General features: G+C 50.2%; 1 protein-coding gene across 3 annotated transcripts; it reads right to left on the reverse strand.

Annotated features, from left to right (window-relative positions):
* Positions 1 to 764: 764 nt before the first annotated feature.
* SLC25A44 (solute carrier family 25 member 44) lies at positions 765 to 13816 on the reverse strand. Of its 3 annotated transcripts, none has more exons than XM_083374337.1 (5): positions 13630 to 13816; positions 9445 to 9566; positions 7911 to 8545; positions 5104 to 5231; positions 765 to 4979 (listed from the first exon to the last, which is right to left on the reverse strand). In XM_083374337.1, the coding sequence occupies exons 3-5, from the start codon at positions 8530 to 8532 to the stop codon at positions 4788 to 4790; spliced, it is 942 nt and encodes a 313-aa protein (XP_083230463.1). In that variant the 5' UTR covers positions 8533 to 8545; positions 9445 to 9566; positions 13630 to 13816; the 3' UTR covers positions 765 to 4787. The 3 variants fall into 3 exon arrangements, with proteins under 3 accessions (XP_083230463.1, XP_083230461.1, XP_083230462.1); XM_083374335.1 differs by having other exon boundaries at positions 7911 to 8681; XM_083374336.1 differs by having other exon boundaries at positions 7911 to 8681; positions 9424 to 9566.
* Positions 13817 to 14024: the final 208 nt, after the last annotated feature.

The raw sequence follows: 14024 nt of genomic DNA on the forward strand, positions 1-14024 counted from the left end.
TTCTCCTTCTACACTATCGGGTCCAAAACAACAGTTGCAAGAAAATGGCTTAAAATGAATGGATTTAAAGGCCAATAATTTGAACTAGTACATCTGTATTGCTTAGGATTAAAACATTGGAATCAATGTGAATTCCGTCAAAAGGAGGGGAAATTGATAAATGTCAAAATAGTGGAAGTCTATGGCCATTACAAAATGTGCAAGATGGATCATTGTGTCCTGTAAACAGTGATTGTGAGCGAGAAGCAGGGTGTGCCACAAAATGTGCTGAACTGTAAATTCTCTTCAGGAATTCTCTTCATGCATTCAAGGGCTGAGACTCATCCTCGTGTCACGTCTGAGCATTTTTATTTATTAAACAAATTTATATAGCTGCCCAACTCACACATAGGTGACTTCAGGCAGCTTACAGAATATTAGAAATCCACCAGGTAATAAAATCCCATTTAAAACCCCCACACATTTCCCTTTTTGATAACCAAAAGGATTTCCTCCTTTAGACAAAAGGATGAAGGCTGTATGTGCAACAAAATCTACTTTTAAATTACTTGTGTCTGTAGTTTTGGAATCACCTGCTTGGTTTCTTTTCCAGGTATGTCACAAATAGTAAAATAATGCTTTTTCTTTTCTTAAAATCCATGTTCATTCATTCTCCTGAATGCTGGTTCCCCTCTCCCTGGGGGACTCCTGGGAACATCCTAAGACAACGCCTGCCAGTTCTCCTCACCTTAACTGCACAAACGAAAGCGCTCCACAAAAAAAGATCAAATAAATAATAAAAACTTTAATTACACTTTTTAAAGACTTCTTACAGTGCAAAATTGAAACCAGCTTTAATGTACTGTACAGAAATACATTCAAACTCCATACTGAAAAGGCAGGCACCATATTAGAGACCCTCGGAATTAACTCTCAGGTGGACAATAAAAGAATCCTTATTTTAGGATGCTCTGGGTGATTTCCTCTCAGCCTTATTCCCCCCATCTGCCCACCCCCCTAAAAAGTCTATGTGGCATGGTTTAGGTCAGGGATTCTCCAAACTTGGCAACTTTAAGACTTGTGGACTTCAACTGCCAGAATTCCCCAGCCAGCATGGCCACTTTGAAGACTTCAACTCCCAGAATTCCCCAGCTGGCCATGCCGGCTGGGAAATTCTGGGAGTTGAAGTCCACAAGTCTTAAAGTTGCCAAGTTTGGAGACTCCTGATTTAGATAATAGCTTCAGCTTCCTGAGAATACTTCAGCAGTGCTCCCTACCGATTCTCGATAATTTGAATCAGAAACCTATTAAATCAGAGTACCATTACATAAAAGAAAGATGTCCAAAAGGGTGTTTCTCAAGCATGGCAAGTTTCAGCTCCCAGAGTTCCCCAGCCAGCTACGCTCTCTCCAGTCTCTCTGGAAGTTGAAGTCCACCCAGCGGAAACTTGCCGTGCCTGAGAATTAACTGGTCTGGCTAAGGAATGGAATGAAATCTCAGTTCAGTAGTGATTAAAAGTGGTGCTTGGAATAGTGCTAAATATCCAGTAAGCTCATCCATTACGGACAATTTCGGCAGGAGGCAGGGTCTAGGGAATTCTGCCCTTTCTCTTGCTGAGGTGAAAAGCATTTTTATCACCATTTGGCTGCAGGAGGCAGCTAACCCCTCTCCTTCAGGCCCTGCTCCATTCTCACAAAATGTTCTCACATTTTGTTTTGCAGAGAGCCTTGTCCGTCAACACTAGGGGTAGCCCGTGCTTCTTAAGCTCACAATCTTGGTATTTTAGCAAGTCAGGAAAAAAAAACCCAGCTCATAACAGATTTACAGATTCTGTTTCAGCAGCTCAAAGGAGTTTTCGGGGGGGGGGGGGAATTCACTTTACATTCAACCAAATTTACCTTATTTTTCTTGGCTATGGCACAACTGCATTGAGGTAGAGTTGTGAGGTCTTCTGTGGAGAGGGTGGAAGTCTCCTTTGGCCACCCCATCAACCACCTCCACCAAAGGCCATCAGCAACCCCACAGCCTTCATCGAAGCTGAGCTTGAAGCGTGCATCCAAAGCCAGATGTGGCACATCTGGAGAAATGCTCTCCTGTTGAAAATAAACTAACATTGAGAAATCTTAGGACAGGGGTAGGCAACCTTGGCTCTTTTGTGACTTGTGGACTTCAACTCCCAGAATTCCTGAGCCAGCCACACTGAGGGGAAAGGGAGAGGCTTCCAAGCTGAGCCATGCTGGCTCAGGAATTCTGGGAGTTGAAGTCCACCAGTCATGAATGGGACCATAGTTTCCCCCATGCTGGCTCAGGAATTCTGGGAGTTGAAGTCCATGAGTCATAAAAGAGCCAAGGTTGCCTACCCCTGTCTTAGGATATCCAAAAGAAACTAAGCTGGGCAAAGCTAGTAAGGGCTAAAAATTGCATAGGTCCAGTTTGCTTCCACGGAGGGCTGATTTGGGGCCCGTGAGAAGTGTACTCCGGGGAACATTTTCCCCACCCACCCCCAAATTCCTAGCCCTACTGAAATTGCCAACCACCTCTCTCTCTAGGACTCACCTCCCATCATCCTTTTCCAGGATCTCTCAACCTCAGCAACTTTGAAATGGGTGGACTTTTGACTCCCAGAATTCCTCAGCCAGCTGGGGGTTGGAAGCCCACCCATCTTAAAGTTACTGAGGCTGAGAAACACCGCTTTAGGTAAAAGAGAGCCCAAGACACTTGCTTGAATTTGGGGAGGGGTCGTTTTCATGAGAGCGCCTTGGTGGTGGCCAGCAGGTGGCTGTGGTGTGCTGACCGTGTGCTCCACAACATACACTTTCTCTAGGACAGCTGGCTGAGGAATTCTGGGAGCTGAAGCCCAGAAGCCTTAAATTGCCAAGTTTGCAGACCCCTGACCCAGAAGGATTGTTCCACCTGGGCAACTTTTAAAAGAGGCAGACTTCAACTCCTAGCCTTCCCCAAGCAGCTGAAAGTTACCCACATTTAAGGGTTTAGACCGCAGGGGTAGGCAACCTCGGCTCTTTTATGGCTCATGGACTTCAACTCCCAGAATTCCTGAATCAGCTATGCTGAGGGGAAGGGAGAGGCTTCCATGCTTAGCCATGCTGGCTCAGGAATTCTGGGAGTTGAAGTCCACAAGTCATAAAAGAGCCAAGGTTGCCTACCCCTGGTTTAGAGGTCCTTTGCAGCCCACGATTAGGGCAGAAATAAACCGTTAGATGTTAAAAGCTGCTTGCTGAGAAAAAAGCTCTCCAAAGTGGAGAGAATAACACCTCACTGGCACTGCTTCTAATCCCTCCCACCCACCCCGTCACCACCAAATACTTAATTTTAAAGCAAGTGAGTTTACTTGCAGACCGGCCACTGCAGCCTCTCTCTGCCTTCTCAGCTTTTTGTACCCGCGTTCGGGGCGAAGAGAAGAGTCAGCACCAGAGGGGCAACATAAAAACGGTGGCGAGAGGGCAGGACGGAGTCGATGGAGGCTGCTGGGCCTTGGGAAAGGCTGCACGATGGAGCCCATCCCAAGGCAGCACCAGCTCTTCCCTCGGAACTAGGCTTCAAAGAACCTCTCTTCCTAACAAACCCAGATCCCTTCCTTCCTTCCTTCCATTCCCATTAAATGAAATATTCATTCAGTGATTCAGACAGATCCAAAGTAGCATTATCCTAGATTTTTTTTCCAGCCTTGCCTTTCAAATGAAGCCCCCAATCAACAACCATCACATTTCTCTGTGTGCACAGGGTAAGGGGGAGACTATGACAAGAGGGATCTGGTTATTTTTTTCTTCTTCTTTTGTCTACACCAGGGGTAGGCAACCTCGGCTCTTTTATGACTCATGGACTTCAAGTCCCAGAATTCATGAGTCATAAAAGAGCCGAGGTTGCCTACCCCTGGTCTACACTCACGAGGGAAATACAAGAGGATAAAGTGCACATCTCTCCCTGGGTGGGTTTTAATCCCCCTGCCCAGAAGCTCTCTCTCTCTCTCTCTCTCTCTCACACACACACACACACACACAAACACACACACACACACACAAAAACGCAGTTGGGCACCACAACTGTACAGACCAGAAGGGAACTTCCATCACCGTTGACACATATTAGAAACATATAAACAAAAACCCTACTCTTCAGAGACGGAAGACCAAAAAGACGGCTTCCAAGTTTATACAAAATAAGAAGAAATCTCTATGTACAGATCACATCAAGTTCTGAAAGAAAGAAAAGCTATAAAAAAATAATTCCTGGTGTTTGGTACATCCCCTTCTTCCCCAAATATTCAGTTGTTTTTGTGTTTTTTTTTGTAAAAAAACCTTTCCGGAAGCATCCGAAGGCGAAGAATTTTCTAGACCGCATTACCGCTTTCCAACGTGATGTGTGTGGCTGTGCCCACGGTGTGTGTGTTGCTGTGCCCGATGGGTCCTTTCAAAGCAGCAGGACATGAGGAAAAGTGATTCTCCCAATAATGCAGGAATTCCGGCAAAATACAAAAAAATCCAAACCTCCTTGAGGAAGAAAAAAATGGCTTCGCTTCAACCGATACCTTTTTTTAAAAAATAAAATAAAAATAAAAAGGGGCACTAAGGAGACACGCCAGAGGAAGTCTGAGCCACTTTTTCCGGGACACGTGGCGATCCTCCGGCGGGACCAGATTAGCGCTGGGTCAGGATGGCGGTTTCGGAGCAGAATCCGTAGCGGGGATCGTGCACTAATGCCTTGTCAAGGAAACGGTGCAGCTGTTCGGCCATCTTTCTCAACCGTGCCGCTGGCCCAAGGGGTGTCAGAAAGCCCCCCTTCCCCCTTCCCTACCAGTGCCGGGAGTCCACCAGCTCCGGACGCAGGCTGAGCTTCTTCAGCGTCTCATAGCCGACCACGATGACGATGGTGGAGGGGGTGGCCGAGATGATGCGAGCGGAAAGGCCTTTGGTGAGCCCCCAGGGACCCTCCTCAGCGATCAGCTGCTTGAAGGTCAGGATGATGGAGGTCTTGCCCCCCACCTGCGGGGAGAAAAGACAAGCCCCACTTCTGAGGATCAGAATTCCTGACACAAGGGGTCCTCGACTTACGGCCCGTCAAAGTTACAAAACCCAGGAAGCAGGTTCAGGCCACAGAGGCACTTACCTGCACCCGTGCCCGGATGACGTCCATAGGGTTGGTCAGGGTGGAAGCGGTGGCAGCCGCCATGGGGCCGGAGATGGCTTGGAGGAGCAGGTGGGGGCAGTCCTTGGGGGTCAGGCTGGAGAGCTGTTCTGCAAACAGGCAGGGGAACCGGGTCAGGGACTGGAAAGCTGCTGGGGACCCACACTTGGTGGGCTGGAAGTATCCACATTGGGAGCTGCTGGGAATCCAGTGTTAAAGGCTTTGGTCTCCTGGGAAAATCCAGGGGAGTTTTCCCCAATCTGGACTTCCCTTCCAGGTATGGTGGGACTTAATGTGACTGCGCAGAGGTGCTTCTGCAGACAGTAAAACATTCCCAGTTCCTAAAGAAAGGCCAGAACCGTCTAAGTCCTGAGGTTTCTTCCATATGGGGGATATAAAACAATACAAGTAATCCTTGACTTACAGCAGTCCATTTAGTGACCATTCAAAGTTACAACGGAACTGAAAAAAGTGACTTAGGATCAGTTTCATATTTGCAACCGTTGCAGCCTCCCCCTGGCCACGTGTTCAAAATTCAGGCACTTGGCAACTGACTCATATTTATGACGGCTGCAGCGTCCCCTTTTGTGACCTTCTGACAAGCAAAGTCAATGCGTAAGCCAGATTCACTTAACAACCATGTTATTAACTGAACAACCGCAGTGACTCACTTAACAACTGTGGCAAGAAAGGTCATAAAATGGGCCAAAATTCACTTAACAACCGCCTCACTGAACAACAAAAATGTTGGACTCAATTATGGTCATACGTCAAGGACAACCTGTGCTGCTGATTCCGCAATGCCCCACTCACTATTTGTAATCATAGAATCCGAGGGCTGGAAGGGACTTTAGAGGTCTTGTAGTCCAACCCAACTCTAATGGCAGAAAGTGAAGAAGAACTAAAGAGCCTCTTGTGGGTGAAGAAGGAGAGTGCAAAAGTTGGGTTGAAACTAAACATTAAGAAAACCAAGATCAGGGCATCCGGCCCTCTCAATTTCTGGCAAATAGATGGGGAAGAAATGGAGGTAGTGACAGATTTTATTTTCCTGGGCTCCAAGGTCACCGCAGATGGAGACTGTAGCCAAGAAATTAAAAGACGCTTGCTCCTGGGGAGGAAAACCATGGCAAATCTAGACAGCACACTAAAAAGCAGAGACATCACCCTGCCAACAAAAGTGCGTATAGCCAAGGCTATGGTCTTCCCAGTTGCAATGTATGAACTATAAGAAAGGCTTAGCGCCAAAGAATTGAGGCCTTTGAACTCTGGTGCTGGAGAAGACTCTTGCGAGTCCCTTGGACTGCAAGGTGTTCAAACCGGTCAGTCCTAGAGGAGATCAACCCTGACTGCTCTTTAGAAGGCCAGATCCTGAAGCTGAAACTCAAATCCTTTGGCCACCTAATGAGATGGAAGGACTCACTGGAGAAGAGCCTCATGCTGGGAAAGATTGAGGGCAATAGAAGAAGGGGACGACAGAGAATGAGGTGGCTGGATGGAGTTACTGAAGCAGGAGGCATGAGCTTAAATGGACTCCAGGTGGTGGTAGAGGACAGGAAGGCCTGGAGGAACATTGTCCATAGGGTCGCGATGGGTCGGACACGACTTCGCAACTAACAACAACAAGTCCAACCCCCTGCCCAAGGCTCCTTTCTCTGTGATCTAGGATTTTTGTATCCGAGGCAGACTCCACTGAGATGTTGCAGGCTAACCTGACACACAGACCAATATGCAGCGGGGGCCGTGCAGATGATGTCTGGTGAATCCGAGGGTCTGCAACCATCTTGGAGTGGCTGCTCATTAGTGACCCCCAGTCCTGGAGGGCTTCCCATCTGGAGAATGGCCCCTCTCTCCGAGAAGGTGGAAGGCCCTGTCCCCAGCCCATAATCTCTGCCAGGCAGGCCTTGGGAGGGAGAGGAGGGTCTTCTGTGCACAGCCCCCTGCAGTTCTTGTACGGGGGTGCTCCTCTCAAGGACAAGTTGGCCCATTGCAAACCGAAGGCATTTAAAAGGGCAGCTTTAAGCTTGGTGGGGGGGCTTTTCCTCAGATGCATTCACGCCCCACACAAAGGATGTCTTAAACCAAAGCTTATATTGTGGAATTATTTGTTCAATCCTCACGCTCTCTCTGCCTTCCAGTCAGTGGGGTCCCAGACAGTCTATAATAATGGCACTTTGCTCCTTAGGGCTGAGTGACGGCAGGCTGGGTTTGAGGGAGGGAAGGGCCAAGCGGGCCATCAGCCACAAGTCCCTTCGCGCCCACAAGAGATCTAAGTCCAGCCCACCTCGAGTTCCGTTGACTCTTACCTGCCGCCAGTTTGCGTTGACCGTTAGTTGGCCAGATTCTTGTAGAGAGCGTGAGCTTGCAGCCAAGCTTTATGTTCATTTGAACCGCCCGGATCTCCCGACTTCCCTGGCGCTTGATAGTAACTGATCTCAGCAGGCCTAAGGCAGGAGGCGAACCTGCCCCCCCACCTCTTCCTCCTCCCTGCAAACCCCACTTCTTCTAGCACTGATCTAGAGTTATCTAGTTTGGGTCATGTCTGCAAGAAAACAACCAAACTCAAGAGAGCACCAAGGACCCCACGGTGCTCTTCCTCCTCCACACTGATGAGGTTCCCTAGCTGGGTCATGAAACATCCGCAATGAAACAACCAAGCTCAGAGAGCAGCCCACAGACCCCGCCCTCCTCCTCCTCTCTACTATCCCCACCCCCTTCTGGCATTGATGATGTTACCTAGTTTGGGTAATGAAACATCTGCAGGAGAACCACCCGCCTCTGCTCTCTCCTACCTGCGTAAAAGTGGTAGAAGGGCCACCAGACAGCGCTGTTGGGAATGTAGGTAAGGAGGGAGGCCACGTAGCCCCTGTAGAAGCCCCTCAGCCCGTCGGCCTTGAAGATCTGGGCAATGATGTCCCGGGTTGGGCCGAAGACAGGGAACCGCTTGCCCTGGTGGGCCTGCACTCGGAAACGGCCCATGCTGTTGTCCAGGCGCTGCGTCATCAGGTGCTGGGAGATCACGTCGATGGGCACGGTGATGCTCTGGGCCACCAGGGAGGCCGAGCCGCCGGCCACCAGCGACTTGATGGTGTTGCTGCTGCTGTACTGTGAGACGTACTTGCGGGTCAGCTCGTAGGTGGTCACGTAACACTGACCGGAGATGAGGGTGAAGGTGTTGACCAGGAAGCCCCGATAGAGCCCGGCCGCCCCTTCGGCCCGCAGGATTTTGACAAAGGCGTCAAAGGTCCCGTTGTAGAGACTCTTCCCCCTCTGGACCTGCAGCCGTGTCCGTATCAGGGTGAAAGGGTAGACGCTGATGCGGATTATCATCGTCATGCACACCCCGAAGACGTAGAACTTCTTCTTGTCCAGGTGTTCCCACTCGATGATCTGGATGTTGCGCTTGTCCTCCATGGCTGGGGGCCTCCTGCAAAGGAGCAAGCGGGTCACGAGCGCCTCAGCTTACCTGGCATCTCCCAGATCGAGACTGAGCCGTCCACAGCAAGCCTGGGGCGGTGGGACGTAGCCTGGATTCCCAGAGCGGAAGAGGCAGCTAAGAATGCCTGGTGGGAAAGGAAGAGAGTTAAGAGGGCTCCTCCTTCACGATTCCCAGGGTATATTTAGAGCAAGAGTCTTGGCAACTTTCATACTTGTGGACTTCAACTCCCAGAATTCCCCAGACCCCTGACCTAGAGTGATGCAAACACTTGCTTTGGTTTTGCAAGATTCTGTCTACAGGTGAGGGGCAGTAAAGGAAACCGCTCATGAGTAACTCCACGTGTCCTTCTTGGGGCCTGACCCCTGGCCCCATAGACTGCTCAAGCAGAGACCCCGATGGCTGAAAGGCCACCGTCCACAGACATCCCGGACTCCCTGGCTCTCGGAGGAGAGAGAGGTCCTTGGTGCTCTCTAAGCCTGGCTGTTTTCCTGCAGACGGTTCATTCCCCAAACTGGGGAACACCCCCAGCGCAAAGCAGTCAAGCTCAAAGAGCCCAAGGACTCTCAACCCTGAGCTACAAATATTCCCCTCTATCAGGTGGATAGATGGGGCCGGTAATTTCAATTGTAGGTAGTGCTCGCTTAACAACCGTAATTGGGATTGGCAACTCTGCTGCTAAGCAAAGTGGTTGCTAAATGGGAAACCGTGTGAGCAAAAACGCACTGACGGGTTGGGGAATTCTGGGAGCTGAAGTCCACGTAGCTGAAAGTTGCCAAGGTGGAGAAAGCCTGCCCTACGAGCTCTGGGCAGCACCCATGGGGGCAAGCGAACTCCCGAAGGCAACAACCTCAACTTCAACCACTCACTAAACTGAGGCTCAGCAGTACCGTCAGTGAACACGCCGCCGGTGAAGATCTGTGGATTTGCTGTGGATCCAGGTGATCTTCCTCATGCTGGCTTCCGATTCCTTGTCGACTTTGCAGATTCTTCTCTTCAAGACATCACCCTCCTGCAAAATAAGGGTTAAGATTGTATTTCAAGCGTGAACAGGAAAAGAGAGAATGGTCCTCAAAGTCTCAGCTTGCTTCTAACCCTTCCTGGCTATATTATTATATTACTAACTAGAATACAGGTAGTCCTCGACTTACAACAGTTCGTTAAATGACCGTTTGAAGTTACAATGGCGCTAAAAAGTGATTTATGACTTAATGACTTTTTCACTCGCGACCGTTGCAGCATCCCCATGGTCATGTGATCCCCTTTTGCGATCTTCTGACAAGCGAAGTCAATGGGGAAGCTGGATTCGCTTAACAACCATGCGACTAACGTAACTGCAGGGATTCACTTAACTGTGGCAAGGAAGATTGCAAAATGAGGGAAAACTCACTTAACAACTGTCTAGTAACAGCAATTCTGTCGAGGGCTTCCTGTGTAACTCTTTACACGCTCCCCACAACACTGCCTGCTCTAACAGGGAACGGTGTAATGAACACACATGCGTAACCTGTAATGCTTAACTTCTGGAGGGTGAGTAATTTTGGCTTTTAAGTGAAATATCTGTGAAAGAAATCTTGCTGTGCAGATTTCACACCGAGTCTGGGTATTTATTTCTGACACTGCTCAACTGAACAGATCAAGGTCATGCCTTCCCACAAAGTCCAAGGCTTGAAAACAACCAGAAGGGCAAACTGGACGCTCTGTGAGAGGGGGAAGGAAACTTCTGCCTTTGCCTCTTAAATCACGAAAGAGCCACACAAGCTTTCCAGGGGGTTGGACAGGTAGCCAGTCCAGCTCCGTCAACTATCAAGTCTCAGGCTTCTTTCCTGAGAAATGTTGCGACTGATGTGAAACTCTTCACCTGCAAGGTTCCCTGATCTCACTCACGTGTGCACACACACACACACCCTTCACAAGCACAATGGAGTCAACCTAAGGCCTGATAATTAATCTGCCAAGAGATGCAGCAATTTTGCATGCACGAAATACTCTGCTCTGCAAGAACGTTCTTCTATGGAAAATGTGTTCAGGAGAAAAATCTGAATCTAGTGGCTAAGTCAAGAAGGCCAAACTGAAGCCCTCCCCAAAGGAGGAGGAGAAAGAGGGAGGTGGAGAATTCTAATCCCGCCTTAACCATGAAATCCAGCTGGGAGACTTTGAGCCACTCTCCTTCTCAGCCCAGCCCACCTCATAGGGTTGCTGTGGTGGGGAAAATAGGCACACATTTGCTACCCTGAGTTATTTATTTTACTTATTTTTATTTTATTTATTTTAATCCCATTTATATCCCGCCCTTCTCCGAAGACTCAGGGCGGCTTACAAGCTTGTAAAAATAGTACAAGAAATAAATAAATAAAAACAACAAGTGCCATGCAAGGAAGTGCCCCAGGCTGTCCTATCAGATTAGAAAGATCAGATAGACTTGATAAATTAGAGAGATTAAATTGGAGAGGGGGGGGACACGGGCGGGAGAGAGAGAAGATGGAGAGAGAAGATGGAGAGACACAGGAAGGGAGGGGGAGGGAGAGATAGAGAGGAGAGAGACACGGGGAGGGGGGGAGAGAGAGAAGATGGAGAGAGAGAGAGAAGATGGAGAGACACAGCGAGGGAGGGAGGGAGACAAAGACAACCATGCAAGAAAGTGGCTTTTTAGTTGGAAGCCAACAGTTCTGCAGGAGGCATTTGTAAGGCCTAAAGGGGCAAGCCTCTAAAAAGGGGGGTAATCTTCATGGAACCGATCCGCTGGCTTGTTCCCAGGGTCAGATGAAAGACGATGTGTTGCAGGGCGTTTCCATCAGTCCCTCACTGGGGATGACAGGCACCACCAGCCTCCACAAGAAGGATAAGGCCTGGTAAGTTGAAAGGGTTCCTGACCATACTAAGAGGTCTTAAGAGGATAACCAGAGCTGCCTAGAGTCATTGACTGAAATGAGCAGTTATAGAAATTGAATAAATAATAAATAAACAAGGAGGGATGGGTGAAGAGAAACGGCCCAAAATGGGCATTCACAGAGGGGGGCTGTCCTCCCCACTGGAACAGCTCGTTTCTCCTGGCAACGGGAGTTTCCATGCATCTTGTGGCTGTTAGTCAGGCTTTCCTCTTTGGGACCCGAGTGCTGCATTATTTATTTACGCTTTCTTATTGAAAACTATACCTTGTATTTCTTTGCATATTATTGTTATTATTGCACTGGTTGCTTTTGTATAATGCCTAGCCCAGGGTGTCCAACCGTGGAAACGTTAAGACTGTGGACCTCAACACTCAGAATTCCCCATCCGGCCCTGGTGGCTGCTGGGGAATTCTGGGGGTCGAAGTCCACAAGTCTTAAAGTTGCCAAGGTTGGACACCTGCTTTAGCATCATCCTAAGTTTGGGAGTTTATTAACTTACAATTAAACAAACAAACCAATAGTATACATACACTGCTTCAAGGCTTTTTGGCCCTTTACTCTTCCACATTTATTATTAAATTATTATTAATTTAATATGCCACCCATCACACCCTCCAGCAACCATACTACCTGAGGCATCCTTGTAACATTACGAGAGAAATCTTTCCACCATCTATTTCCCCCATAGTTTATTGGTTGATAGAAGTGTCAGATTTTAAATCGTTATATTAGCACGCTCCCATTCCTTTCCGCAAATTAGGCGCTGGGGTTTTTTGTAGGTGACATCGCCTACTCTATATATTATACAGGCAGTGATGGACTTACAAGAGTTCATTCAGTGCCCGTTCAAAGTTACAATGCCACTGAAAAAAGTGCCGTTTTATTTACGACCGCTGCAGCGTCCCCCATGGTCACATGATCAAAATTCAGACCCTTGGCAACTGGCGTGTATCTGCGATCCCAGGGTCACGTGATCCCCTTTTTGCCACCTTCTGACCAGCAGTCAATGGGGAAGCCAGCTTCATTTAACAACCAGGTTGCTAACTGAACCACCACAGCGATTCACTTAACCACCGTGGCAAGAGAGGTTGTAAAACGGGGCAAAGTTCAGTTGACAATTGTCTCGTTTAGTAACAGAAATTTTGGGCTCTGTCGTAGTTGCAAGTCGAGAACTATCGGTATGTATTTGCTGGTGCTTTATTGAAAGCAAGCCTGTGTCTATCCGCGATTGCAGGAGCTCTGTCCAGGCCAGGGGTAGGCAACCTCGGCTCTTCTGTGACTCATGGACTTCAACTCCCAGAATTCCTGAGTCAGCATAGCTGGCTCAGGAATTCTGGGAGTTGAAGTCCATGAGTCGTAGAAGAGCCGAGGTTGCCTACCCCTGGTCCAGGCTAAATAATAATAATAATAAACCTTTATTGTCAAAGTACAACATGTGTACATTGAGATTAGCTGAGCCTCCCCTGTGCTCTCACCCCCCAACACACAGTGACAACAAACCCTCCATCCCACCACACCATGTGAACCAACTACGCCACACACTGGCCTCCCAAGTCAACTCTGCATAAGATTATATCCCATTCAAAAGCCCAACAGCCCAAAGGCTAAGCGACCGGCTGTTGGCCGAAGAAACCCAGATTCTCCTGAAAGGGCGCCTTCTTCCCTCCGCACTTCACCGGACCTGCTTCTTCGGCCAACCAGGCCGGCCTTTTGTCCTCCCGAGGAGGAAAAGCCATGGACGAGGACCGGGGGGGTGGGAGGGAGGTTGTACAGAGAAGAGCCGCAGCCGGATTTCAGCCTGACCTGCTCTCCGCACCGGACGAACAGCGGCCGAGGAAGCCGGCGGGAAGGCCAGCAGCCGCTTCAGGCCTCCATCCTGGACGCAAAGAGGCCGCGGGCCGTCCCTGATCGCGCGGGGGGCATAATCTCCCTCCCCCCAGCGAAGGGGCCCAGCGAGGCAGCCGAGGAGGAAGAAGCGCCGCTCCCACCGGCCACGCGGGGCTCCCCACGTGACAGCGGAGACACGTGTCGGCCTCCGGGCCAAGGGCCTCGGGACTCCCCCCTCCACTCCACTCCGGCCCGTCCTCCTCCGCAGAGCGGCAGCCCCGCCGCCCTCCCGGGCCGACCGGCCTCTCCTGGCGGGGGTCCGCCTGGGGTCTCGTCCCGGCGGTCCCGGCCACCCACCTGCCCGGAGGCCGCGCTCTGCTCCCGGCCCGGCCAGCGCTCCGGCTCAGCTCGCCCTGCCGGGCCCCGACAGACACAGACGCCGCCGCCGCCCTGCTCTTCCTCCTCCTCCTCCTCCTCCTCCTCCTGCTTCTCCTCGCCGCCGCCGCCACTTTAGAGCGGGCAACCGCGTTCCCGCCCGGCTTCCCGCTCGGCTGCCCTGGACAAAGATGGCCGGCGGAAGGCGAGCGGCACTTCCGGCGCGCGAATGGCGTCACTAAACGCAAGCGAGAAGAGGCGCGGGAGGGAAAGCGGCGAGGAAAACGGGCCGAGTTCTTGCTCCCTTCGCTGGACTACCGGTCCCATCAGCCCCGCCAGCAATATGGGCTTGGAAAGCTGCCCGGAGGGAGGAAGAG

This window comes from Vipera ursinii (genome assembly GCF_947247035.1).
Source record: "Vipera ursinii genome assembly, chromosome: 15".
Taxonomy (NCBI): Eukaryota; Metazoa; Chordata; class Lepidosauria; order Squamata; family Viperidae; genus Vipera; species Vipera ursinii.

Bases quoted from the DNA above. Each gene is read 5' to 3' on its own strand.
- SLC25A44 (XM_083374337.1), bottom strand. From the start codon at position 8,532: ATGGAGGACAAGCGCAACATCCAGATCATCGAGTGGGAACACCTGGAC. The intron at 5,232-7,910 runs GTAGGAGAGAGC...GCCTGTTTGCAG, and splicing joins CTTCTACCACTTTTACGCAG to AACAGCTCTCCAGCCTGACC. The intron at 4,980-5,103 runs GTAAGTGCCTCT...TTCTCCCCGCAG, and splicing joins TCATCCGGGCACGGGTGCAG to GTGGGGGGCAAGACCTCCAT.